This window comes from Hemitrygon akajei, chromosome 14 (assembly GCF_048418815.1).
Source record: "Hemitrygon akajei chromosome 14, sHemAka1.3, whole genome shotgun sequence".
Taxonomy (NCBI): domain Eukaryota; kingdom Metazoa; phylum Chordata; class Chondrichthyes; order Myliobatiformes; family Dasyatidae; genus Hemitrygon; species Hemitrygon akajei.
Genome location: NC_133137.1, coordinates 23,089,669 through 23,116,787, shown reverse-complemented (window position 1 = coordinate 23,116,787; position 27,119 = coordinate 23,089,669). Strand labels below are relative to the sequence as shown.

At 40.9% G+C, this 27,119-nt stretch overlaps 1 protein-coding gene across 1 annotated transcript in view; it reads left to right on the top strand.

Annotated features, from left to right (window-relative positions):
- Positions 1–2,760: 2,760 nt before the first annotated feature.
- tbc1d10ab (TBC1 domain family, member 10Ab) overlaps positions 2,761–27,119 on the top strand; it is a 69,423-nt gene continuing 45,064 nt past the window's right edge. The window contains exon 1 of the mRNA XM_073065669.1: positions 2,761–3,265. Coding sequence (XP_072921770.1) covers positions 3,054–3,265 — 212 coding nt within the window. The 5' untranslated portion in view covers positions 2,761–3,053. The remainder of the gene's footprint in view (positions 3,266–27,119) is intronic.

The window sequence follows — 27,119 nt, the reverse complement described above, 5'->3', positions numbered from 1 at the left end:
AGTGAGGGTAAACAATGACAGGCAAGATCATAATGATTCACATCGTGAGGTCAAGCATCCATGTTACTGTACAAGTTATACCAAAGGTCTGTTCAAGAGTCTGATAACAGCCTTTTAAAAGCTGGTTGACATCAAATCTTCCCATCTCCACAAACCTGAAATGACACAAAGCTCTGCCATCTTTGATATAGTTCACACTCCTGGTAAATTGCACTGATTCCTAGTTAAATACTACATTTTTAAAATTCTCATCTTTGTTTTCATATATTTTTGTGGTTTTGTCTATTCTTAATACTGTAATCCCCTTCAACAAAGCATAGCGTGCAATGTTCTTCCATTTTTGTTTTCAATAGGTTTCAATAGGTGCATTTAATATCAGATTAATGTATACAATATACATCCTGAAGTTCTTTTTTCTTTACAGACATCCATGAAAACAGAGGAGTGCCACAAAGAATAAATGACAGTTAAAATGTTAGAACCCCTATGCCCCCCCAACTCCCCCTCCCACGCATAAACAGCAGCAAGGCAACGGACCCCCCACCCCCACCAGCAAAAAAAGCATCAGTACCCTCCACCGTGCACTCAGCGTGCAGCAAAGCATCAATAAAGACTTGCACAACCCCAAAAACTACGCATTCACCTGGTAATTTGAAATACCACAGGGTCTCTCTCTCTCCCTAATAAGGGAAAAAGAGGTGTCCCTGTTTCACAGCGAAAGGGGAGACATAACAAATAACTCACTGGTATATGATGTTAAAAGTCTATTGCATCGCATTTTCCGAGCTCTGTGCCTGGAGAGTCAGCAGAAAAAATGCAGAAAAGAGTAGGGCAAAGAGTTCACAGAATAGCTAGAGCCCTGAAAAAATATTCAGCCCTCACAACTATTTTCACATTTTACTGTCTTATTTTCAAGATTTCAGCTATATTGAAGTAGTGTTTTTTCAGCTTAATCTACAAAGCATTGAAAGAAAAATTCCAAAACTTGTCAACAATTCACTAAAAATTAAAAACTAAAATTGTGAGGCTGATTCATCCCCTTTGTAATTACTATGCTAACTTTCCTCAGGTGCAATACTGTATAAGGTAATATACTTTACCCAACTCACCCAATTTGTCGATTGATCGGAGGATCACCTGTTTCCAATGAATTCATAAGAATAATTACCCACCCCCCCCCCACCGTAAGATCCATCAGTATGGCGGATTTTCAACAGACCAAACCAAAATGAAAACAAAAGAGCATTAAGGCAAGTCAGGGAAATAATAATAAAGCACAAATCTGAGGAAAGGTACAAGACCAATTCAAAGAACTCAGAGCTCAGTGTAGTCAATCATGAAAAAGTGGAAAAAATATGAAACCACAATCACACTGATGAGGTCAGGCCACCCCTCTAAACTCAGTTGATTGAGAAGAATGGCATTTGTGAGTGAGGCTACTATGATGCTAACAATCATTATGAGTAAACTGCAGAAGTCAGTGTCTCCACAATCTCTAAAGCCTTGCACAAAAAGGATATTAACGGAAGTGTGGCAAGGAAGAAGCTCTGGCTAAAACAAAAGCAGATCCTTGCCCATAAAATCTTTGCAAAGTAACACTTAGAAGATACTGTGAAGATGAGGAAGGTCTTGTGGCCAGATGACACTAAATCGGAACTTTTTGGCCTCAACACTAAGCAGCATATCTGACATAAATCTAATACTGTGCACATCAACCAGATAACACCGTTCCTGCTGTAAAGTATGGTGGAGGTAACAACTTGCTCTGGGGATGCTTTCTGACAGCAGGGACTGAAAATCTGGTTAGGGTTGATGGGAAGATGAATGCTGTTAAATACTGAGAGATCCTGGAAGCTTGAAATGGGGAGGAAGTTTATCTTTCAGTAGGACAATGACCCAAAGCAGACTATCTGAGCAACCAGGGAGTGGTTTCAAATGAAGAAAATTGACATCCTTGAGGGGACCAATCAAAGTCCTGATTGAACATCTCTGGCAGGACCTCAGGATTGCTGTCCACCACCACTCCACAACTAACCTGGCACAACTTAAGCCATTTTGCAAGGAGGAATGGGCAAATCTTGCTCCATCACATTGTGCAAAGCAAAAACAAATATCCAAAATGACTATAAAGCGGAATGAATACTTTTGAACAGCCGAAATTTCAGTTTTTGGTTTTTTATGTTTTACACTTTTCCCTTTTGTTTGGGCTCTACTGTGGGGAAAAAAGGAGCATATGATACACAAATAAAAATTTTCAGTTAAGTGAATCAAAATCCCTGGTTGTCGTTAGTGCTCACTTAGGCGAACAAAGAGTTGGGGCTGAATACTTTTTTCCAAGGCACTGTATTACGAGTTGCAAGATTCATTCCACTTTAAGTTAAGCAGAAACTATATTCAACATGCTATGCTTGGAAATTTCTGGGAAACTGTCAAAAACAAATGGAAAATTCTAAGTTGGTTTAAGGAGCTAATAAAATCACTAAACCGCTTGCAGATGCACAGCGTGCGTTTTATCTCCCAGAGCAATAATTGGTGTCTATTTATTTCTCATCGGCCAGTCAGGATGCTATTTTCTGCCTCAGATCCAGAGGTTTTTTTTATTTCCCCTCTCTCAATCACTGAAGTGGAAAAACTTCTTATCTGCTGTTTGTTATTACAATGACATACCCTGGAGCAGTTTTCCCTTTTTTCTCTCTCTCTCTGGCAGATTTCGGGCGGAGCCTGCCGGCGAGACGCGCATGCGCACCTTGCTTTCGGCAGTCGGGCGAGTTGGCAACGGGCGACCCGGGGAAGGAAGCTACAGTCGCGAATCGGGATCCAGCGTCGTCGGTCGGCTCAGCTCTTTTCTCTCCCCACCCCACCCCACCCCTTTCGTTAGAGCGAGCGATGCCACGCAAGTCCCGGCAGCAACGTGACGGGACCTCGGAACCGGCGAAGGGCGCCGAAAGCGCCTGAAATCCCTCCCGGAGCGGCGGCGCGAGAGGAGGTTTCGGGGGGAAAGTTCCCGGGTGGTCGCGGGGGCAAAGAGATTGGTTCCGCCCCCCCACCCGGCCATGAAGAAGAGCCGGGAGGACGAAATGAACGTGGCGCCGGAGGCGGCAATCAGCTCGCGGGGCACCACCGAGAGTCTGGCCGACCCCGACTCCGGCCTTCGCGGGGATGTCAGTTCCTTGGGCTCCGACTCCGAGATCAATGGCTTCGTCAACGGGGACCAGAAGATCGACAAGTACGGCTTCGTGGGCGGCGCGCAGTACACAGACGAGCTGTAAGTAACTGGGCTTCAGCCACCTCCGGCCCGAACTCCGCGGTCCATCCACTCCCATCCGCAGCCAGCAGCGGTTAAACCTTGCAGCGTTGGTTCAGGCTGCAATCTGAAAGTTTTGCGGAACTTTGCCCCGACTTCTTGCTTTCTTCTGTATTCTATTTACAATTTTCTCCCTTAGTCTTTTAACTTTTTTTTCTCCCCCCAAACTACTGAAGTTGGGCACTGATTCTCTTTAGCGAGGCCATTCCTTTTCCGGAGTAGGAGCAGAACTGCCCAAATACTTTGACAGTTGATAGGGTGAAGTAACCATCTCCACCCTGCCAACCATATAGCTGGATTACCCATTGAGGATATCCGTAAAACCAGCATGTTGATGCCGAAAGGTAATGCCGCTGCTTTCTTGCAAAAACAAAAGCCCACTTGACAAAAAAAAAGATAAGGACTAAAATCGTGGGAAATCTTGAGCGCAGTGAAAACAGTGCAATGAAACAGTATTTAGAGATGACATGGGAATAGTTGGAGCTTCAGTCGAGGTCTGGAAAATACACCTTTCGAGCCCTGTTTTTGCTAATAATGGTAGGAAGCCACGAAGGCGTTAGTGATAAGTACCTTCTTGAATGTAAGTACGGTAAGTATTTTCTTGAATGTAAATACGTTTTCATTAATGTATTTGGAATGGATTTAAATATTTGGTATAATGATTAATTGTTTTATTGTAACTGGGGAGAATTTAAAACTGAAAAGTTGCTCCTTAGTAACAACAAAAAAAATCCCAAGTTGGCCATTTGGCATCTGAGCTTGCCAAATTTGATCATAGTGGTTGATTATTACTTTGATTATTCAGAGATTCATTACAGTGACAGGCACTAAAGGCCCAAGGAGCCGGCACTCATGTGATCTGTTAACCTTGGCACTCATGTGATCTGTTAACCTTGGCACTCTTTGGAATATGGGAGTAAAACAAGTACCCTCAGGGAAGACATGCAAACTCCTTACAGTGGCGGGCTTAAAGTCAGGTCACTTGGCACTGTAATAGTATTACACTAGCTATATTCCCTTCTCTCTGTAACCCTTTGACCTTCTTATGATAATCTTGCACCAATAGGCAGAGGAAGTCAGAATAGTAGAATGGATTTTGCTCGCTATCGCTTGTGCTGTTGCTGAGATTATAAGCATTAATTGTTTTGCAGATAGCATCTGAGTAACCTGGAGGTCTTTTTGGCCTTGGTTCTGGTTGTCCCGTTATCTGAAACTGAAGGGGATGGTGAGAGAAAATACAGATTGGTGCATATGTATGCTAACCTGTGCCACTAGGTTACCTAAAATATTTATTTGTTTTCTGAATGAATTTAGAAAAAAGGAAAAAAAGATTAGAATGGAATCATCTTTATTTCATTATTAAAGAAAGGATTTTTCACAAGATTTACAGAAATGCTATTATTCTTTGATTGTTATTGAAACCATTCATTTAATTGTGTGGTTGCAATGTTTAAGATAGAAATAGTACAACCTGGTTCACTTGTACCTCACCGCAGATTTATTTCTGAAAATAATCAGTTTGCCAGTGCAGCTATGCTTAAAAAATTAATATTTCAAATATAAGTGCAAGTTGGGTCCTTTCTCAGTTCATAGTTTCATTGTTGAAGTGATGTTGACTGTAACTCTGCAGACTCTATCACATAAACCCTTGACTTGCCTATTGATCAATAACATTTCCTTCTTGATCTTGAACATTTTGAATAATGACATACAATGAGTATGAATTGACTTGACCTTGCCTCATCCCAGCACTTAACATAGAATCATTTCTGAACTGCTTCCAGTGCAGGTTTATCCTTGCTTTTAAATTAAGAGACCAAAACTGTGTGCATTCATCCTGGCATGTCCTTGCACTCTATCACAAAGAAATTTTCCCTGCTTTTATGATACATATCCTTTGCAATGTTCCATTTTCTTGGCTATTTACTTGCTATACTTGAATGCTAGGTTTCTGTTTCATGAAATGTCAGAATCAGGTTTAATGTCTTTAGCACGTGATGAAATCTGTTAGTTTGTTGATGCCGTATTCTTCAGAACTGCATCATTCTTTAGTTTATCTCCATTTAATTAATATTCTACTGTCTTCCTGTTGAACTAGGTAATATTTTTACACAATGTTCTCCAAATGCCAAAGTATTTGCTTTGTCTATATTTCATGCCAGGCTCTTCATGCTCTCCTCACAACTTAGTTTCCCACTTAATGTTTGTATCACAAGCATATCTGGCCATTCATCTACAGTATGATATATATAAATTGTGTACATGGTGCCACTGCATTGATCTCTGTGCTCTCCTTCTAATTACAGATTGCCAACCTGGAAGTTGCTTATTTATCTTGACTCAAATTTTTATTAATTGGTCTATTCTCCATAAATGCGAGTGTATTGGCCTCAACAGCAGGAGTTCTCGCCCTTTTTGTAATATTTTATGGCATCTACCAACTTGCAAATACAGTGAACAGCTCTCTTCACTGCACCATTTACATACTCAATGAACCTGCCTGACAATTTACTTACCTTTCATAAACCATATCAACTCTGCCTGATAGTATTATGATTTTCAAAATGCTATGTTATTAGTTATTTAGGAGTTGGAACAGTTTGGTGAGTGAGTTTGTAAATCTGGTGTGAGTAAAGGATGTTGGGAATGGTGAGAGTGGTGTGCCTCTGGAGGGGGGGTGTGTGTGTGGGGGGGGGGAATGGGTGCAGACACATCCTTGAGACACCAGGCAAGGTTATTTGATTCTATTTGGTTTATTGAGCATTACAGAATGTCTCTCTGGTGTCTCCCACTCCCTCCCCTCTCTCATCCCCTTTTCCCAACCATGATTCCCCTCACCCTGCCCCCTTCCCACTCTTAGTTCACAACAGAGACCCATTTCAGAATCAGGTTTATCATCATTCACATGTCATAAATTTTTTTTTTTGCAGCAGTACAGAGCAATGCATAACATTACTACAGTATTGTTCAAAAGTCTTATGCTCCCTAGCTATGTATAGGTGCCTTCTGAACAGGACTGTACTTTACAGAACAGCCAGCATAGAGCCAATTGTTCTTGAAGAGGTGGTAGTGAGATACCATCTGGAATCACTGCGGTTCCTATGGAGTAATTACTTCCACAGTAATCTTATTTAGGGTGATCCAGGCTTTTGACCAGACAGCATGCTGTATGAATTCAAGATTGTTTAATGTCATTTCCAGTACACAAGTGTAAAGGAGAATGAAGTAATTGTTACTCCGGATCCAATGCAGCACAAAAAAAACACAGTAAGATAAAGAACACAATAATGAAAAACACAAAGTATAAATATGTAAGGTAGTTTATCTACATAGATTGTATCTAAAAGTGATGCTAGGCACCGCAGTGTCTGTACATAAGGTGACTGACAAATTGTACAGTAGTGTTGGTTGGGAGTGTGGGGGGAGTGGGTTAATGAGTGGAGGCTTACTGCTTGGGTAAAGTAATTTTTTTTGAGTCTGGTAGTCCCAGTGTGGATGCTACGTAGCCTCCTCCCTAATGGGAGTGAACCAAACAATATGTGAACAGGGTGGGTGAGAGAACCACTGGCCCTTTATCTGGTCCCTTTCTGTATATTTGTCCTTGATGGCAGATGGGCCGGTGCTGGCAATGTGTTGGGCAGTTTTGACTATCTGTTGTAGAGACTTCCTGCCCGCAGTGTAGTTTCAGTACCATGCAGTGATGCAGCATGTTAGGATGCACGCTACTGTGCAACTATAGAATGACATGAGTATTGACGTGCATAGTCCAGCTCTCTTCAGTCTCCTGAAAGTCCAGGTGTTGGTGAGCTTTGCTGATCATGTAGAATGTGTTCTGGAGCCATGAGAGGTTTTGAGATGAGCACTCCCAGGAGTTTGAAACTGTTCACAGTTTCCACTGCTGTGCCACCGGTACAAAAAGGGTGTGAATTTTCCTGATAACCATCTCCTTTGTCTTATTGACATTGGGGAAGAGATTATTTGCCTGGCAACAGGCCTCCAGCTCTTTCACTTCCACTCTGTAGGCTGTCGCATCATCATTGGTGATGAGCCCCATCACTGCTGTGTCATTGGCGAGCTTGACAACGTGATTACTCGGGTGTTTGGCTGTGCAGTCATGTGTGAGTACAGTGTACAGCAGTGGAATCAGCACACAGCCCTGGGGGACACCTGTGTTGAGGAGCAAACTTGGCTACATAGCATTAGTGGAGGTTGTGGGTTTGCAAATCACTGTTGAAGAAGCTTTGCTTCTCAGGAGTTAGATATCAGGTCTTTCCTTGCAGATCATTCAGCCTCTGACCTCTTCTAGCTACGCTATCAATATAGCTGATGCTAGTTAGGTTTCTGATCACCTGTGGGTCATGATTGAAATGAGGGGATTCAACATTTGTAATGCTATTTGAAAAAGAAAGGTGAATTAGGTTTTCTTGAGGATGGGGATTGTGTACTATGAATGATGTGTCCCAGTTATCTTCTGTGGCCTGGATGTTGTCTAGTTTTTGCTTGCCTCTGGAACTGTGGTATTGCATGAGAATTGTGAATGTTGCTCGACACCTTGCAGTTATCAGCCACTATCCCTGTTTCTGACAATGTAATTGAGTGAAGGAGCCACAGATAGTCAGGGCAGGATAGGATGATAGTACAAATGAATGATGGGCTGAGGAAGTTCTATAGGGGGTAAGGTTTTGGATTCTCTTCTGAGGGAGTTATAATCTGTACAAAATAGGACGGATTACTCCTGAACCTGAGGGGGACCAATATCCTTGCGAGCAGGTTTGTGAGTTGTTGGGGAGGGTTTAAACTAAGTTGGCAGGGGTATAGGAACCAGAGTGATGGGGCAGTTGGTATACAAGTTGATGCAGATTGAGAAAGGACAGGCAGATGATAGGGCAAAATTGCAGTCAATGGGATGAGTTGAAGTGAAGGTAAAATCGAAAAGGATGTTGAATTATAGGACTGAAAGTGTTACACAGGTGTGCCCCACTTTACGAATGTTTGCTTTACACCACTTCGCTTTTACAAAAGACCTGAATTAGTAACCTGTTTTCGCATTACAAAGAGGATTTTCGCTTTTACGAAAATTTTTCCTATATAAATTAATGGTTCTTCGCTTTACGCCATTTCGGCTTAAGAAATGTTTGATAGGGAGAAGTTAAGGTCAGATGTATTAATATTTCAGTGGGGTAAAGTGAATTACTTTAAAGGCATGAGAGAGGAGCTGGCCAAAGATGATTAGAAGGGGATACTGTCAGAACAGCAATGGCTGGAGTTTCTGAGAGATGTTCAGGAGGCACAGGGTAAATTCATCCCGAAGAAGTATTCTAAAGTGAGGATGAGGGACCCATGGCTGACAAGGAAAGTCAAAGATAGTATGAAAGCAAAAATAGGTGGCATCCGTCGGTCTCGAGAGACCATGGATCTGCGCCTGGAGTTTCCAGGGCGCAGGCCTGGGCAGGGTTGTATGGGAGACCGGCAGTTGCCCAAGCTGCAGGCCTTCCCCTCTCCACGCCACTGATGTTGTCCAAGGGAAGGGCACTAGGACCCATGCAGCTTGGCACCAGTGACGTCGCAGAGCAATGTGCTGTTAAGTGCCTTGCTCAAGGACACAAACACGCTGTCGCAGCTGAGGCTCGAACCAGTGACCTTCAGGTTACTAGTTAGCCAATAATATCAGAGGATACCAAAAGTTTTTTTCAGATATACAAAGTAAGAGAGGTAACTGTGGCTATTGTGCCACTGGAAAATGATGCTGGAGGAGTAATAATGAGGGACAAAGAAATGGTGGGAGAACCTAATAAGTATTTTGTTTCAGTCTTTACTGTGCAAGATACTAACAGAATGCCAGAAATGCAAGAGTATTGAGAAATAAGTGCAGTTGCTATTACTAAGGAGAAAGTGCTTGGGAGCTGAAAGATCTGGTAGATAAGTCACTTGGACCAGCTAGACTACACTCCAGGGCTCTGAAAGAGGTAGCTGAATAGATTGTGGAGGCATTAGTAGTGATGCTTGAAAGATCAATAGATTCTGGAATGTTTCTGGAGGACTGCAAAATTGCAAATGTCACTGCACTCTTCAAGAAGGGAGGGAGGTAGAAGGAAAAAAGAGGCCAGTTAGCCTGACTTTAAGTGGGAAAATGTTGAAATCCATTATTAAGGATGAGGTTTCAGGCTACTTGGAGGTGCAAGATAAAGTAGGCCAAAGTCAGCCTGGTTTTCTTAAGGGGAAATCTTGCCTGACAAATCTGTTGGAATTCTTGAAGGGAAAACAGGCTGGATGGACGAAAGGAGTGTCAGTGGATGTGGTTTATTTGGATTTTCAGAAGGCCTTTGACAAGTTGCCACACATGAGGCTGCTTACCAAGATGAGAAAATTGGCTGACTGGCAGGAGACAAAGAGTCAGGATAAAGGGGACCTTTTCTGGTTGACTGCCGGTGACTGATGATGTTTGACAGGAGCCTGTATTGGAACAGCTTCTTTACATGTTATGTCAGTGATTTGTATGATGGAATTGACGGCTTTGTAGCCAAGTTTACAGAGGGGCAGATAGTGTTGAGGAAGCAGGGAGTCTGCAGAAGGACTTGGACACATTGTAGAATGAGCTAAGAAGTGGCAGATAGAATATAGTTTATGAAAATGTATGGCCATATACATTGCTAGAAAGAATAAACTGTTTCCTAGATGGGGAGAAAATTCAAAAAGGCTAGGTGCAAAGGGTTCCCTAAAGGTTAATTTGCAGGTTGAGCCATGGTAAAAAGGCAAATGCAATGTTAACATCCATTTTGAGGGGACTAGAAAGAGCAAGCGTGTGATTTGAGGCTTTATAAGGCATTGGTTAGAGCGCAGTTGGAGTATTGTGAGCAGTCTTGAGCCCCTTATCTTAAAAAAAAGATGTGCTGGCTTTGGAGAAGGTCCAGAGGCGGTTGACAGGAATGATTCCAGCAATGAAAGGGTTAACATATGAGGAGCGTTTGATAGCTCTGGGCCTGTACTCACTGGAGTTTGGAAGAATGTGGGGGGGGGGGGATGAATCTCTTTGAAACCTGTCTAATATTGAAAGGCCTAGATAGAGTGGATGTGGGGAGGATGTTTCCTTTACATAAGAACATAAGAAAAAGGAGCAGGAGTAGGCCATCCGGCCCATCAAGCCTGCCCCGCCATTCAATAAGGTCATGGCTGATCTATCCTGAAACTCAGCTCCATCTACCTGCCCTTTTCCCATAACCCTTAATTCCCCTACTATGTAAAAATGTATCTAACTGTATCTTAAATATATTTAGTGAAGAAGCCTCAACTGCTTCCCTGGGCAGAGAATTCCACAGATTCACTACACTCTGGGGAAAAACAGTTCCTCCTCATCTCTGTCCTAAATCTTCTCCTCTGAATCTTGAGGCAATGTCCCCAAATTCTAGTCTCACCTACCAGTGGAAACCACTTTCCTACCTCTATCTTATCTATCCCTTTCAAAATTTTGTATGTTTCTCTAAAATACCCTCTCATTCTTCTGAACTCCAGAGAGTATAGTCCCAGGCGACTCAATCTCGCCTCATAGGTTAACCCCTTCATCCCTGGAATCAACTTGATGAACCTCCTCTGCACTGCCTCCAAAGCCAGTATATCCTTCCTCAAGTATGGAGACCAGAACTGCACACAATATTCCAGGTGTGGCCTCACCAGTACCCTGTATATTTGCAGCAAGACCTCCCTGCTCTTGAATTCAATCCCCCTAGCAATGAAGGCCAACATTCTGTTTGCCTTAATAACCTGTTGTACCTGTAAGCCAACTTTTTGCGATTCATGAACAAGCACACCCAAGTCCCTCTGCGTAACAGCATGCTGCACTCTTTCACCATTTAAATAATAATCTGCTCTTCACCTTCCAAAGTGGATGATCTCACATTTACCAACATTGTATTCCGTAAGCCAGACCTTAGCCCACTCACTTATCTGTATCCCTCTGCAGACTCTCCACATCCTCTGTACAATTTGCTTTTCCACTCAGTTTAGTGTCATCAGCAAATTTGTGCTACGCTACAATCAGTCTCCTCTTCTGAATCGTCAATATAAATGGTAAAACAGTTGTGGGCCTAGCACCAACCCCTGCGGCATCCCACTCACCACTGACTGCCAACCGGAGAAACACCCATTTATACCAACTCTCTGCCTTCTATTGGTTTACCAATACACTTCCTCTGACGCCATGCATCTGTATCTTATTTATAAGTCTCTTGTGTGGCACCTTATCGAATGCCTTCTGAAAAGGCAAGTATACGTCATCCAGCTGTTCTCCTCTGTCCACTGCACTCATTATGTCCTCAAAGAACTCAAACAGGACCTTCCCTTTCTGAATCCATGCTGCGTCTGTCTGATGGAACCACTCCTTTCTAAATGTTTTGCTATTTCTTCCTTAATGACAGCTTCAAGCATTTTCCCGACTACAGATGTTAAGCAAACTGGCCTATAGTTGCCCGTCTTTTGCCTATATTCTTTTTTAAAAAGTGGCGTGACATTTGCTGTCTTCCAATCTGCCGGGACCTGCACAGAGTCTAGAGAATTTTGGTAAATGATTACTAACGTGTCTGCTATAACCTCCACCGATTTCCTCAGCACCTTGGGATGCATCCTATCAGGACCAGGGGACGTATCTACCTTCAGGCCCTCTAGTTTGCTCATCACTATCTCTTTAGTGACAGTGATTTTTATCAAGGTCCTCACCTCCCATTTTGTTTATAACATCCTTCTTTGGCATATTAAACATGTCTTCCACCATGAAGACCAACACAAGATAGACGTTCGATGCCTCAGCCATTTCCTTATCTCCCAATATCAATTTCCACTTCTCATCTTCCAAGGGACCCAAGTTGACTTTAGCCACCCTCTTCCGCTTCATATACTTATAAAAACTTCTATTATCTGTTTTTATATTTTGTATTAATTTACTTTCATACTCTGTCTTCCCTTTCCTTATTTCTTGTTTAGTTGTTCTTTGTTGCTTTCTAAAGTTTTCCCAATCCTCCAGTCTCCCACTACTCTTTGTGACTTTGTACACATGAGCTTTTAATTTGATACTATCTTAGTTATCCAAGGCTGGCTGTCCCCACACTTACTGTCCTTACTTTTGACTGGAATATACTTTTGTTGAGGACTGTGAAAAATCTCTTTGAAAGTATTCCACTGTTCCTCAACTGTCCTACCAAATAGCCTGTGCTCCCAATCCACCTTGGCCAACTCTTCTCTCATCCTGTTGTAATTTCCCTTGTTCAAGCATAATACACTAGTTTTAGACCTAACTATTTCATCCTCCATCTGTATGCAAAATTCAATCATACTATGATCATTCTTTCCAAGAGGATCCCTGACTACAAGATTGTTAATCTTACCTGTTTCATTACACAGGACTAGATCTAAGATAGCACTTTCCCTTGTAGGTTCACTAACATGCTGCTCAAGAAAGCCATCACGGATGCATTCTTTGAAGTCCTCCTCAAGACTTCCTTGACCAACCTGATTCACCCAAGTTAAAAATTCCCCATTACAACTGCTGTTCCGTTCTTAGAAGCCTCAGTTATTTCTTGGTTAATCGCCTCTGCCACTGCGATATTTTTATTAGGTGGCCTATAGACAACTCCCACCAGTGATTTTTTTTTTCCCTTTTACTATTCTTAATATCTACCCAGATGGACTCAACATTCTGTTCCGTAGGTATTATATCGTCTTTAGTAGGTAAGTCTAGGACTAGAGAGCACAGCCTTAGAATAGAGGGACATCCATTTAGAACAGAGATGAGGAATTTCTTTAGCCAGAGAGCGGTGAATCTGTGGAACTCATTGCCACAGATGGCTGCTGAGGCAAGTCATTGGGTGAATTTAAGATGGAGGTTGATATGGCTTTGATTAATCAATGCGTCAAAGGCGATGACGGGAGAAGGAGGTTGAGAGGGATAATAAATCAGCCATGATGGAATGATCGATGGGTCAAGTAGCCTAATTCTGCTCCTATGTCTTATGGCTTATGGTGTAAAGATAACTGTTGTGTAATGGAAACCTATGCTGCAATGTTCTTGGCTCTGATTATTAGCCTGTAACAGTTGCAACTTTTAAGCCATGTATAACTTCCCCATTTCCCTATGACTTCACGTTGGCTTCTTGAAGCTGCCTTTGATGTTCTGCTGAGCTCAGCTGTGCAATTCAGTTCTTAGCTAGGTTTAGACCAAGGCTGCAATGAGTTCCGCAGTGAATGCTCCGGGAAGCCGCAAATAAGGCAGAGGTGAGCATCTGTGAAGAGTGAGTAAATGTACTTCCCTCACCTTGCTAATAATTGTGAGTATACCGTACTTATTAGGTGAATGGCTGAATTAGATTTGTCATATTTTCATGAACAACTTCTATTTGTCTATGAGCAACTTGGACAGTGTGTTAGCATAGTTGTAAATGCAATGCTTACAGTGCCAACTGTAGGATCAGAGTTCAATTGCCACTACTGCATGTAAGGAGTTTGTACGTTCTCCCTAGATTGCATGGGTTTCCTCCCACATTCCAAAGACGCATGGTTAGGGTTAGTAAGTTGTAGGGATATTGGGTCGAAACTTGAATTGTGGCGACACTTGCAGGCTGCCCAGCATAATCCTCACTGATTTGATTTTACACAAACAACATGTTTCACTGAATGTTTTGACGTACATGTGACAAATAAAGCAGATCTAATCTGTTTTGACTGCCTGACTTAAGCATTTATAGCATTTTTTGTTTTGTTCCAGCAATGCGTTATTTTTGAATCCTAGTTGTAACTTGCACACTGCTTGTTTCATTTTCCTTCTTGCTGTATTATTAATTTTGTAGATCCAGTGAAGAAAGTACTGTTTGTGAATCTCGCCTACAAGATCTCTAGTCTAGGATATGCCTTTGAGCTCATCCATGATGTTTTTTTCCCTTAATCAAGCCTAATAAATGGAATGATTATCAGCTGATAATTTTCTTTACGTAACAAGGAATTTACATAACATAGCCTCCAACCTGATGGCACAAACATTGATTTCTCTAACTTCCGTTAATGCCCCTCCTCCCCTTCCTACCCCATCCCTATACAGTCGGCCCTCCTTATCCGCGGGGGATTGGTTCCAAGAATTGCAGATGCTCAAGTCCCTTATTTAACCTGAATCAGTGCAGTTGTCTTTAGGACCCAGCAGAACCCTGGACTTTATTTAACATGTTCAGAGCAGTGGACATTAGGACCTGGCATAGCTCTGAATCCGCGGTGTTTCTGTTCACGAAAATAATCACGATCGCGATTGAAAATAAGGTGGAAGTAATAAAGCGATCGGAAAGGGGTGAAACGCCATTGGTCATTGGAAAATCGTTAGGCTACAGTCGGTCAATGATCAGAACAATTTTAATGGAGCATTTGAAAGGCCGTGCCCTGATGAAAGCTACAATTATTATTAAGCAACGCAGTGGTTTAATTATTGAAAAACGTGTTTCTTAAGTGTTTTATATGCATAGAAAGGTAAAATATGTACTATATACTAAGAAAAATGTTTGACTAACTGACGCTAAATAATACCGGATGTACCTGTTCCGACTTCAAATCCAACTTAAAGATGGACTCAGGAATGGAACTCATTCATAACCCGGGGACTGCCTGTACTTTTAAGTCATTTCTGGACTGCCTGTACTTTTAAGTCATTTCTAGATTACTTATAATACCTAATGCAATGTAAATGCTATGTAAATAGTTGTTATACTGTATTGTTTAGGGAATAACGACAAGAGAAAAAATAGTCTGTACATGCTCAAACAGCGAGTGCTGGAGAGAGAACTTACAGATTTTCCTGATCTATGGTTGGTTGAATCTGCACATGCGGAATCCGCAGATAAGGAGGGCTGACTGTATTTTTTTCTCTCTCTCTCTCTCTCTTTCCCTCTCACAATAACTCCTTGCATGTTCTCCATCTTCCTCTGGTGCTTCCCTCCCCCTTTTTTCCCCCCAGCTCTTAACTTCATCCCTCCCCTTCCTTTCTTCTCCTATCATTTCAGGTCTCCCCTCCCCCTCCCGCTTTCAAATCTCTTACTATCTCTTTTTTCCGTTAGTCCTGACGAAGGGTCTCGACCCAAAACGTCGACTGTACTTCTTCCTATAGATGCTGCCTGGCCTTCTGCGTTCCACAAGCATTTTGTGTGTGTTGCTTGAATTTCCAGCTTCTGCAGATTTCCTCATGTTTGCGTTTACATAACAGAGTGATTGCCAAGTGTCTAGGCAGTTTTTGATGTTTCATGTGTAAGAATTACTTGGTTTTGTAATGTTTTTTAAAGTAGGAAAGAGTTAGCAAGCAGCAGACCATTCACATGACCTTGGAATTGCCATTGGAAGTTGAATGGTATATTGGCTTATCTTTTTTAAATTGTACCTACGTAATAGCTTCAATACTGGATTCACCTCTGCCTTCAGTAGAACAGTGGAGGTAGATTTGAGATGCATAAATTGGACCTTCAGACATCTGAGTACTCCTCATCTAAAATGCCCTGGCTCTGCCTCTTAACTCCACTGAGGCATGATCTGTGTGTTCAAGTCTGAAATTTGGGGCTTGAACTTGACCTTTTGACTTGTACTTGAGTGACTAACTTAAGGACCAAAAGTTCAGTTCTTGTATTGGTACTTGAATCTCTTTTTTTGTATGTTCTCTAATGAAGTGCCAAGACATTAACTCTTGTTTCTCTTCGCTTCCTTGATTACTGAAAAGCGGTGGATTGATAATTAATTGCAGTACAATTGTAATACATGTTACCACAGTAACATCTGAAGTTGGTTATCAATTTTTATTAGATGTTCCTATTCCATGTGAATTGTTTGATCTGTAATCTCTTCAAATTATTATAACTTTAGCCAAAAGAGCTTTTGTACTCATGGCCATTTGATGTGGTTGCCAATTATATAATGTGCAAACAATAAAACTGAGCCACAAGTATGCTCTGATATATTTACAGAGGAGGCTATTTAATATCATTATGTGCATTTCTTTGGCATAAGTATTTATATATACTTAAAAATAAGTATTTTTAACTGGTCAGGTCAAAGGAGCATCAGTGAAAGAGCTTACCTTTAGAAATCATAATTGTTGGACTTGGCAGAGTTATGGAGAAGAACAACTTAAAATGGGATAAAAACACAAAATGCTGGCAGAACTCAGCAGGCCAGACAGCATCTATGGGAGGAGGTAGTGACGATGCTTCGGCCCGATGTCTGGCCTGCTGAGTTCTGCCGGCATCTTGTGTTTTTATTTATTTCCAGCATCTGCAGATTCACTCGTGTTGAACTTAAAATGGGAGATGGATTGGATTAATCCCAGTTCTACTGGAATGAAGTGGATTGGAAACTGTTATGTTTTGAAGCAATGAGAGACTTGGAGTAATTTTTTTCCACAGAGGCAAAAGATGGGATTGCCAAATTCATAGCTCCCTGGATGACAGTGGCGGGGATGGTAGCAGGGAAGAGAAGCTTATATACGAGGGCTCAGCATTAACGTGATGCTAGACAGTGCTGGGGATGGCGGCAGGGGAGAGAAGCTTATATACAAGGGAGCCACGTTAGCGTGATGTTATTACAGCTCGGTGTCATAGTTCGGAGTCCAATTCCAATATCATCTTTAAGGTACTTGTGCGTTCTCCCTGTAACCACGTGGGTCTCCTCCAGGTGCTCCAGTTTCCTCTCACTTTCCAAGGGTGCATTGGTTATTAGGGTAATTGGTCATTTTAAATTGTCCTGTGATTAGGATAGGGCTAATAGTTGTGTTATTGGTTTGGAAGGACCTGCTCACAGTGTATCTAAATAAATATCAGCTGCCATGCTTAAAGCTACAGTAAGCTGGAAAGAAGAATTAAGAAAACAGATTTGGGTGGGAAGGAGAGGCAGCTTTTTACATATAGTTACATAAAGAGCAAGAGAGTAACTAAGGAAAGAGAAGAGCTTATTAGTCTGAAATCGTAACGAATGTATGGAGGCAGGGAACACAAAAGATGGAGGATGCTGATGTTGCACTTGAGGATGAGATAATAGAAAGTATTAAGGGTTTTAGTATTTTTTGAAAAGGAATACTTTTCTAAGTCTAGTTAAAGTATAGAGAAACATGGGAGGGAATTAGTAGTGCTGACCATCATTTTTCAATTGTCCAAGTCTTCAGGACTGGTGATTACATTGTATTATTCTTTGGAAAGAGAAGAATGGATACATGAAGTCAATTATTTTAACTTCGGTAATTGACACATTTGAAATTCGTTCTGAATGTTATTATAAAGACAGATCTTATTTTGTGAAGGTCCTGATGAAGGGTCTCAGCCTGAAACGTCATCTGTTTGTTCATTTCCATAGATGCTGCCTGACCTGCTGAGTTCCTCCAGCATTTTGTATGTGTTGCTTTGGATTTCCAGCATCTGCAGACTTCCTTGTGTTTAGGTCTTATTTCTAACTTGATTGAGTTTGGTTGAACGATTTAAGAGGTAGCAAGGAAAATCTGTAAGAACAATTCATTTGATGTAGCTTGCATGGAACTTAACAAAGCTTTTAACAAGGTCCATCTTAGTACCATGGTTTTAAAAAAAAAGTAAATGCTATTGGGATCTGATAAATTTTGGGAATCTCCAACAAAATTGGCCCAGTGGCTGGAAGAAAAGGGTAATAATTGCCAGAAGTTTGTTGCAGCTGAAACATTGCTGGTAAGGTTCTGTCGAGTTTTTTATTTGTTCCTTTGCAAATGAGAGCTAAGCAGGAGTAAGCCATTTAGTCTTTCAAGATCATGGCTAATCTAACACCTCAATACTTTTTCCCTTCTCTAACCCATATTTATTGAACCTTGTTTGTTTATTATTAATTTAGCCCTTGACTTACCATATATATCCTTTGATTTTTTTTTTACTCTAATATCCAGTAATATGTTGACTTCCATTTTCAAAATAATCAATGTAATAATCATCTGCAATTCTTTGGAATGGATAATTCCAAAGATTTGCCACCTGAATGATTAACTTCCAGCTCATTTCATCCCTGAAAAGCCAACTATTTACTCCCTGTTCTTCTTTCCTTAGCCATGCAAAATATCCATCCTACAAATACTGCATTGAGTCTTCCAATATTTTGTTTGTGTTCATGAAGTCATCTTAATCTACTGAATTTTAGAGAATTGGGGGAAAGCCTCAACCTCCTTATGGACCCACTGAACTGGGAAATGTTTGAATATTTCCCTCTGCATTCCCTCTTTTTGAAAACACCCTTGTTCATATAAGTAAATCAAAGTTGTACATGATAGGTCCTATATAGTTATAATAATAGTTGATCCACTTTGCACTTTGTGGTGCTTCGGGCGGCAACCTTGCTGTTTCTTTAGCAGTTGCCTGATTTTTTTCTAACATGGTCGAGTTGCTAGCTCGACGCTCAGCCTAGCACAGATGGAAAAGCTGGCAAGGATTCAGACCAAGGACCGTTCGCCTCAAAGTCCGGTGCTAATGCCATTATACCACCAGTTATAACAGTTATTCTAACATTTTTACTCTTGTGTTTTGCTCTAATCATCAAGTAATAAAGGCCAGCATAACATTTGCCTTCCTAATTGTTCTGCTGCACCTGCAAGTTAGCTTGCATTGATTTTTGTACAAAAAGTGTTCAACTATTTTTTAACTGAAATGGTCAACCTCTCATTTTTCCAAATGATACTTTATCTGCTGTGCTATTGCCCATTCACTTGGTGTTGCTTTGCTGGCAAAGTTATATTTGACCCCTTGGCTAAATCCTCATTGCAGAATGTCGAAGTTCAGCCAGTCACCCTAAGAAGGACTCGCTTATTTGTACCCTATTTTCTATCTAAATTTTTTTGTGCATATTATAATTTACATTTAAGTGTAAAGGTCATGATTAATGTGCAGATATTACAAATGTTGGCTCCATAGTTGACAGTGAGGAGGAAGCTATCCCAAGTTATAGATGGTTGATGGAGAAATGGCAAGTGGTATTTAGCCCAGAGGTGTGAGGTTAAATGTTTGGGAAGGCACAACAAAGCAACAGGAAAGTACAATAAACTGAGGGATACAAGGGGAGAACAGCGGAAATATATGTGTGCAGATCCTTTGAGGTTACAAAATGGGCTAGAGCGGTATTTTCATTTTTTTAAAAAAGCATATGAGACATTTTCCTTGCTGAACCAAGGAATAAAACCTAAGAGTATGATGAGGTTTTGCATTTAACACCAGCTCTACCACAGCTTGCTTATTGTGTGTGGTTCTGGTTATTGCATTATAGGAAAGATGCAATTGTTTTTGATGGTGCAGACATTTAAGGGGATGTTGCCAAAACTGGGAAATTTTGGCCTATTAGTGTGATGTGAACTTCAGTGGAAATTCCCCTGGAGCAATGAAGAATGATTGGATATGTTAGTTTTTCTTCTAGAACAGAGAAAGTGAAATGAGACTTAATTGAGGTCTATAATGAGAGGCCTAAATAGAGTATGTAGAAAATATCTTATTTTTATACTGGGAGTGTTAAGGGTCTGGACTGTACTTCCTAAAGGCATGGTAGTGTCAGAAACCTTGATCATATTTAAAAAGTACTGCAATAGTTGTTTGAACATCTGGCCTGTATGGCTGCAAATGGAATGTCAGGGAGTTAGATGCGGCTAAGGACAACTTCTTCTTTTTGACTGACTTGGGTATAATGAGCCAGTAGCTGTTTCCTTTGCTGTTTATTTTCTATATTAAAAATACTAGGAATTAAGACATATTAAATCTTTATCTTTGTGCTGCATACTGGTTTGGCATTAGTTCTATATGCATTGATATAGCTGAAAAAGTTAACCAAGTAGGAAGCAATGGGTGCTTTTACAATTAACCTTGTAATACTTATTAAGTGCTGTCTCTTAGCCAATCCTTTCTCTCCAATTACCAGTCTCCCTGAACATGCTGAAACATCTTCACCCTTGCATGTCATTTCTTTCATCTGATTATTATTCCACCAACAGTTTGAACTGACCTTGTCAAAGCTTGGTATGATGGATCTTGCTCTCAACTACCTTTTCTGCATTACAGTGTTCCATTGTCTCTGCTCTTGCTGAAATCCACACTCGCACTGTTTGTCCTCTTTGCCATTAGTACAGTATTTCTTAGTACTAATATCCACATAAAATTCCATTGGTTTACTGCCCATGTCATTGCTGATTTCTGTTACTATCCATCCAACCTACATTATATTCATAGCTGTAGCCTTCCCTACTAATATTGCTGCTGCTACTACTGAAATTTCTCCCATCTATATTGCTATATTCCTTGAATTAAAATAGTACATCTCTTAATTTCAGCACTCTTGAAAATCCCATGATTTTCATTTGTGAAGTTCATAAGAATGTTTTGCTGTCTTAAAGGTACCATAAAATGTATTAATTGCACTGCAACTTAACATATCAAATTGCCCAGAAATTTGGAGCAAGAGATTCCAACCAAACTTCTAAGATGTAAATTAACTTTGCAGTGGCTGCTGCACTGTAAATTAGGTCTCTCTTTCTCCACTTTTGTCATCTATGTTGCACGAGGGACTGGTAAAAGATTTTGGTAACAACATCACAAAAGTAGCCTTAATCTTAAAAGGGGATTGTAAAAATGAAAAAAGGCCATTGCAACTGATACAGAATGTAATAACTGTGGACATCGATGTTCTAAATTGCCAGACTTCTTGGGAGTTTAGCTTAAAACTTTTGAAGTGGCTAAATTTTACCATCATATGATCTCTGGTTCACTGTCATCCATTTTCTTAATGAAGTAAATTTTTAAAAATCTATCTGAAGCAAAATAAAACAAAACTAATCGTGGCCTGAGAACAGAACTGAGTCACAAATTGTTCCTGTTGATGCTTCCCCTTTCTAATGCTAAGGGGAAGAATAAATTGTTAATGTATGCTCACCAACTTACGGTGTAACTAATTGTAAGATCGTTATAGTGTCAAGCTTGAAGGACCCCACGCACCCCTCACACAAACTTTTCTCCCTCCTGCCATCTGACAAAAGATACTGAAGCATTTGGGCTGTCATGACCAGACTGTCAATAGTTTCTTCTCCCAAGCCATCAGACTCCACAATACTCAGAGTCTAGACTGACATCTACATCATTTATTATTATATTGTAATTTGTCCTCTACTGTGCCTGTTGTCTTATTCATTAATTATTGTACTACCCTGCACTGATTTGTGCACTTTATGTAGTCCTGTGCAGGTCTGTAGTCTAGTGCAGTTTTTATATTGTTTTACATAGTCTAGTGTAGCCTTGTGCTGTCTCACATAGTCTAGTGTAGTTTTGTGTTGTTTCATGAAGCACCAGGGTCCTGGAGAAACGTTTGGTTTTTACTGTGTATTGTACCAGCAGTTTATGGTCAAAATGACAATAAACTTGACTTGGAAGTGTGTAGTTTGTAAAGAGAATTTCTGAACTTTGGTGTACTGCCTATTAATGGCAAATCTATTCCACCTATTTGCCTTCAGTCTGGAATAATGCACTTCTCAAAGGTTTGAAAGGGGAAGTGTTATTGTGGTGGCAGTTTGGATTTTGTTTTGCATTTAGATTTGATTTATTTTAATAACATTGTGATTTGACCTCAGAATCCATCTTCCCAAGTTCTCTGGAACTCGTCCTACCTGGGATATGGAAGATAAACAGTCTTGGAGTAAAAGCTTGTTACTAATGCTGCTGAGGAGTGGTCAGAATGTATGAATTTCAGCAAGATACAAATATTCAAACTGTGTGTGGGGGTTGGGAAATTAAGCAGTACCTTTTAAATAATTTAGGTTTCAGTTGATATCTTGCCTTAGTTATTTTCTTTTTGTTCTCTTTAAACCCATTATGCTGTCTCACATCTATGTTAAACAATAATTATAGTTTGCTGCAGCAGGCAATCGGCATGCAATTAAATTACTATTGTACTGTTGCCATTATCTAAAATTAATAGACATTTCAGTGATAAATGAAATCAAACCTACTGTCCTTCTTCCCTTTAAGTTTTGCTAACCATCACTGCTTGGAATCATTTGATGAAGTAATATTTCCAATATTATTCCCAGCTGCATTGCATTAAATGGGAAGATTTAGACTCCAGAATAGATGTCTTAATGGCTTTGGAAATTCAGTCATTTGATTTCTGCAGAAGTGACTTCTCATTTTCATTTGTTTTCATGGATTCTGTGAAGTTTCCCATTCACTGTTAAATGCTCTTACAGTTGTAGTACTAAAATGTACTTGTTTAACATTCACAAGATTGGAAATCAGCTGAAGTAAAAAAAAAAGGAAACTTTACAGTATGGCATAAGAAACTGTAGAAACTGACAAAATAAACAGGTAATATTTCCGGTGAGTAACCTTTCATCAGAACAAAGCATAGCAATCAAAACTGTCTGCCTGCTTTCCTTTTGCTCCACATGTTGAGGCAAAACCTGCAAAAGTAATGGGTGGGGTAGCGGGGAATAATTTAAAACATAATTCATGGATGGATTATGCCTCTGCCTGGTTCAACATCAAAATTGGACTCACTTTAAGGCTTGAGCAATAACTTTAAGATATTTGCTGGATTCCATTATGGTTTCTATTTGTGACTTGCAGGCAGATTTGAATTTAAGCCAGTCCCTCTTTTGGTTGTATATTTTGTTTTCCTTTCTCTTATTAGTTGAGGCCAGTATTATCCAGCGGTTTAAGACAGCTAAGGGAATGGGGAAGAAACAAGGTGTGTGAACATATAGTTGATGGCTGATTTCTTTGAAGTTTAATTGGTTAATTTTCTGGACTGGTTCATGTTATTATTAGGCTAACAGTATGCATGTATGTGCATTTTGGATTCAAAGTCTGTTCCCTCTATTCTGAGACAGAATGTAATATCTACTTTGGATTTGACATGGTGACATTTAATTTTTTAAATTTTGAAATGTATGATAAGCACTTAAGCTATGCAAACATCTTTGTTCTTCAGCATTGGTTCGTGAGTGCTTGAGGTTAATCAGAACTATTAAAATGAAAATAATGTGTTTGAGGATAAAACAAAAATTATACAAGTTGTACTGTAGTTATTGGGGTGCTACATTTTCACTGTGGGTACAGATAATCGGGGAACATATAAATTGCGAGAGATCTCTGCTTCTGTCGTTCTGACTCTGCTATGACATTGGACTCTTCGTAGGTCCATTAGTGGAGTGACAACTCAACTTGTAGTCTACCATCTGTGCTGGAAATCTGCCTTGTTTTGTAATCTATGCTGGAAATCTGCCATTCATCCGGCAAAAAGGAATGATTCCAAGGGGAATGGAATGATTTCCAGGAAACTCCCACTTCTTTAATTGTTAATCTATTTAATTGCTCTAGCTGTCTTAATTTTAAAAAAGTACTCTGATTTTGATATTTTTTTTGTGCGAGACATTGACTAAATCTTTAGATGGCTGGCAATACCCCATGTGTGTAGGCTGTTGCAGCAGTTGAAGGGACGTGCTTATTTTCATCAAAAACTAAAACAAAGCTGCTGGAGTAACTCGGCAGGTCAGCAATTTGGTTTTTGCTCCAGCTTCCAGCATTTACAGTTCTTTCTGTTTCCTATTTCATCTGAGACCTTGCCACTCCATATCATCTCCCTCATGTGTTACCTTCAGGGAATGAGTTGTTGTCCAAAAGATGAAACAGGAGACCTTGATAGTTGCAATGAATTAATATGATTGACACATTTCATCTGTGTAATGTTGGCTTTACTTTGGCCTTTTTGGTATTTGGGTGGTTAAATTTGCCTGTTAGCTGGTGTGTGCATTGACTGCTCCAACTATTGTGGTGTTTTTGTTTTCCTTTGAAACAGTGCTGTGTTTCAAATGCAAATAAAGCTGAAATTCATTTGTACGATCTGAACTGTTACAGTGTGTGTGGTGGTAAAATACTTCAGGAAAACAAACAGCCTGGTGATATGGTATTGGTTTATTATTGCCACACAGGGGTTCCGAATCCTTTATGTCATGGACGAATATCGTTAAGCGAGGGTTCCGTGGATCGCAGGTTAGGAACCCCTGTTGTCATATGTACCATGATATAGTGAAAAGCTTGTCTCCTTGTACAGATCACTGTGCATTGAACTCGAATAAGGTAAAACAAAAACAATGTAAAGTATAAAAGCTGTCCAAAGTGTGATGGAGGTGAACAATGAAGTGCAATATTATTACGAGGTAGATTGAGGCCAGGAGTCCATCTTATACAAGAGGTTTGTTCAAGAGTCTGACAACAGTGGGATAGGGTCCATGCACCTGTTGGTTTGTGCTTTTGGGCTTTGCTATCTTCTGCCCATCAGGAGTGGGGAAAAGAGGGAATGCCTGGAGAGGGCGCAGTCTTTAGGCTGCTCTACTGAGGCAGCAAAAGCATAGATGGAGTCCACAGAGGGGATGTTGGTTCCTATGATGTGCTAAGCTGTGTCCACAACTGTGCAGTTTCTGGCGGGTCATGTGCTGAACAGTTTCCGTACCAAGCTGTTCATGTATCCAGATAGAATGATTTGAGTGGTGCATGGATAGGGTCAATGGGGACATGCCAAATTATTTAGCCTCCTAAGGAAGTAGAGGTGTTGGTGAGTTTTTTTGGCAATGATGTCCAAATATTTAGATCAGGACAGGCTGTTGGTAATGTTCAAACTTAGGAACTTGAAGTGCTCAACCCTCTCAATCTGAACTCTGTAGGCGTAGCCCACCTTTCTGAAGTCGATGACCAGCTCTTTTTTTTTTAATATCAAGGGAAAGGTTGTTGTCTTGACCCTTGTCTCTAATCAATCAATCTCACTCTCTCTTCCTCCCCCCCCCCCCCCCCCCCCCCCGTACTCATTGTTATTTGAAACGCGGCCTGCTACAGTGGAAAAATCTGTAAATGAGCAGAGATTCTGGCCACACAGTCATGGGTGGACACATCTCTATTAAATTTCATTTGCCAAATTCTGAAGTACTGAACTCTTGGCAAAGCAGGGGGGTGAAAATAAAAGTAGAATCTGAACGTTAATATTTTAATGGGAAACTGGGTTCCGAGGAATGTAGAATTGTACACTTAATTCTTCAACTGATTTAACTGCCCAGATACCAAAAAGGCCAAAATAAAGCAAGCATTACACAGATTAAAATGTCAATCATATTAATTCATGGCAACTATCAAGGTCTCCTGCTTCATCTTATGGAACACAATTGGGTAAGGATATTCCCATCCAGGACTACTACAGCTAAAATCCAGTCACAGCCATGGGTACTTCAGTAAGCAACAATGTTTTAAGACATATTAAAAAAATATTTCAGTTCAGTTTCAGTTTATTGTCATTTAGAAACCACAAATGCAATGCAGTTTAAAAAATGAGACAACATTCCTCCAGAATGATATCACAAAAGCACATGACAAAACAGACTACACCAGAAAATCCACATAACGTTTGGCATCCCCAATCCAGAGTCAGGAAAGGCTGCTGCATATTAATATCGTGCTACCATCTTAGCTGTTCTCCGGAAGGGAGCTCCAAATCCACCAGACAAAACAAGACTACCCAGACACACCAAGTCAGGAGACCAACTCTAGCACCCAACAAACCAAAAACTAAAGCTACAAGACCTGTTCAAAACCACATAGTTACAACAGTGCAAACAATACCATAATTGATTTTTTAAAAAAAGACTATGGGCACAGTAAAAAATAGTCCAAAGATGTTAAAAGACTTTAAGTTTGAAAGAAACCACCACACAGTTTCCACAAGTCCTCAGGGTCCCAATAGACTTGTCATCCCACGCAGGCTGCAGAAGGGAGTAACCCCGCTACGGACTTCCGCGGCGCCGGACTCAGCCTCGTAGACGCAGCACACAATGAAAGCGCTGTTGGACCCAGCCTCGCAGACGCAGCACACAGTGAAAGCGCCCCGACCGCAGCAGACTCCGAGTCCATTGAGCCTCCCACCATCCCCTCCGGCACAGCTTCATCCTCTGCCGAGCGCATTAAGACGCCCCCACCAACGGCTGCCGGCAACGCGACCCAAGGACTGGGGGCCTGTTCTTCTCAGCAGAGAACCGGACCTCACAGCAGCAACGAAGAAGGCCTTCCTAGAGATTTCCAGATGTTCCTCCGTGCTCCCACGTACGTTTTTCAACAGATTAAGATTGCGCATGGCACCCCACTTAACAAATAACACACATCAGTTCCGGAGTGGCCGCTGCAAACTGCATCGCGCCACCATCTTAGATCGATACTCAAACTCCGTGGATCCCTGACAGCAGATTGTGAGTGCAGTGTCCCTTTAATAAAAAGGAAGAGTGGAAGGCGTGCTGGGCTGCAAGTAAGATTGAAACACAGAGGCTTTAGACCCCCCCACTCCTGACTATCCTTCCGGCAAATGGACAGTCTTTGGAAAGTAAAATTAAAGACCTTCAGGAGCAAGATTGCTGTACCACAGAAACATCTGTGACTGCTGTGTACTTTGCTTCACAGAAGCTTGACTATCCCTGCCATTTCGGATGCAGTGCTGCAGCCTGATGGATTCCCATCCTCTGCAAAGACAGGACAGCTCAGTCTTTTAAAGGTGGAGTGTCCTTTATAATTAACTCACCGTGATGCACAGACATGGCGATTCTGTCTCAGTCCTGCTCACATGAACTGGATCAGCTAGAGATCAAATGTCGTACTTATTATCTGCTGAGGGAGTTTTCCCCTATTACCCTGGTAGCAGTGTACATTCTGTCTCAGGCCAACGTCATGCAGGTACTGGAGGAGCTGAGCTCTGTAATCGGCAGGCACGGAACAGCACTTTCCTCATCATTGTGCAG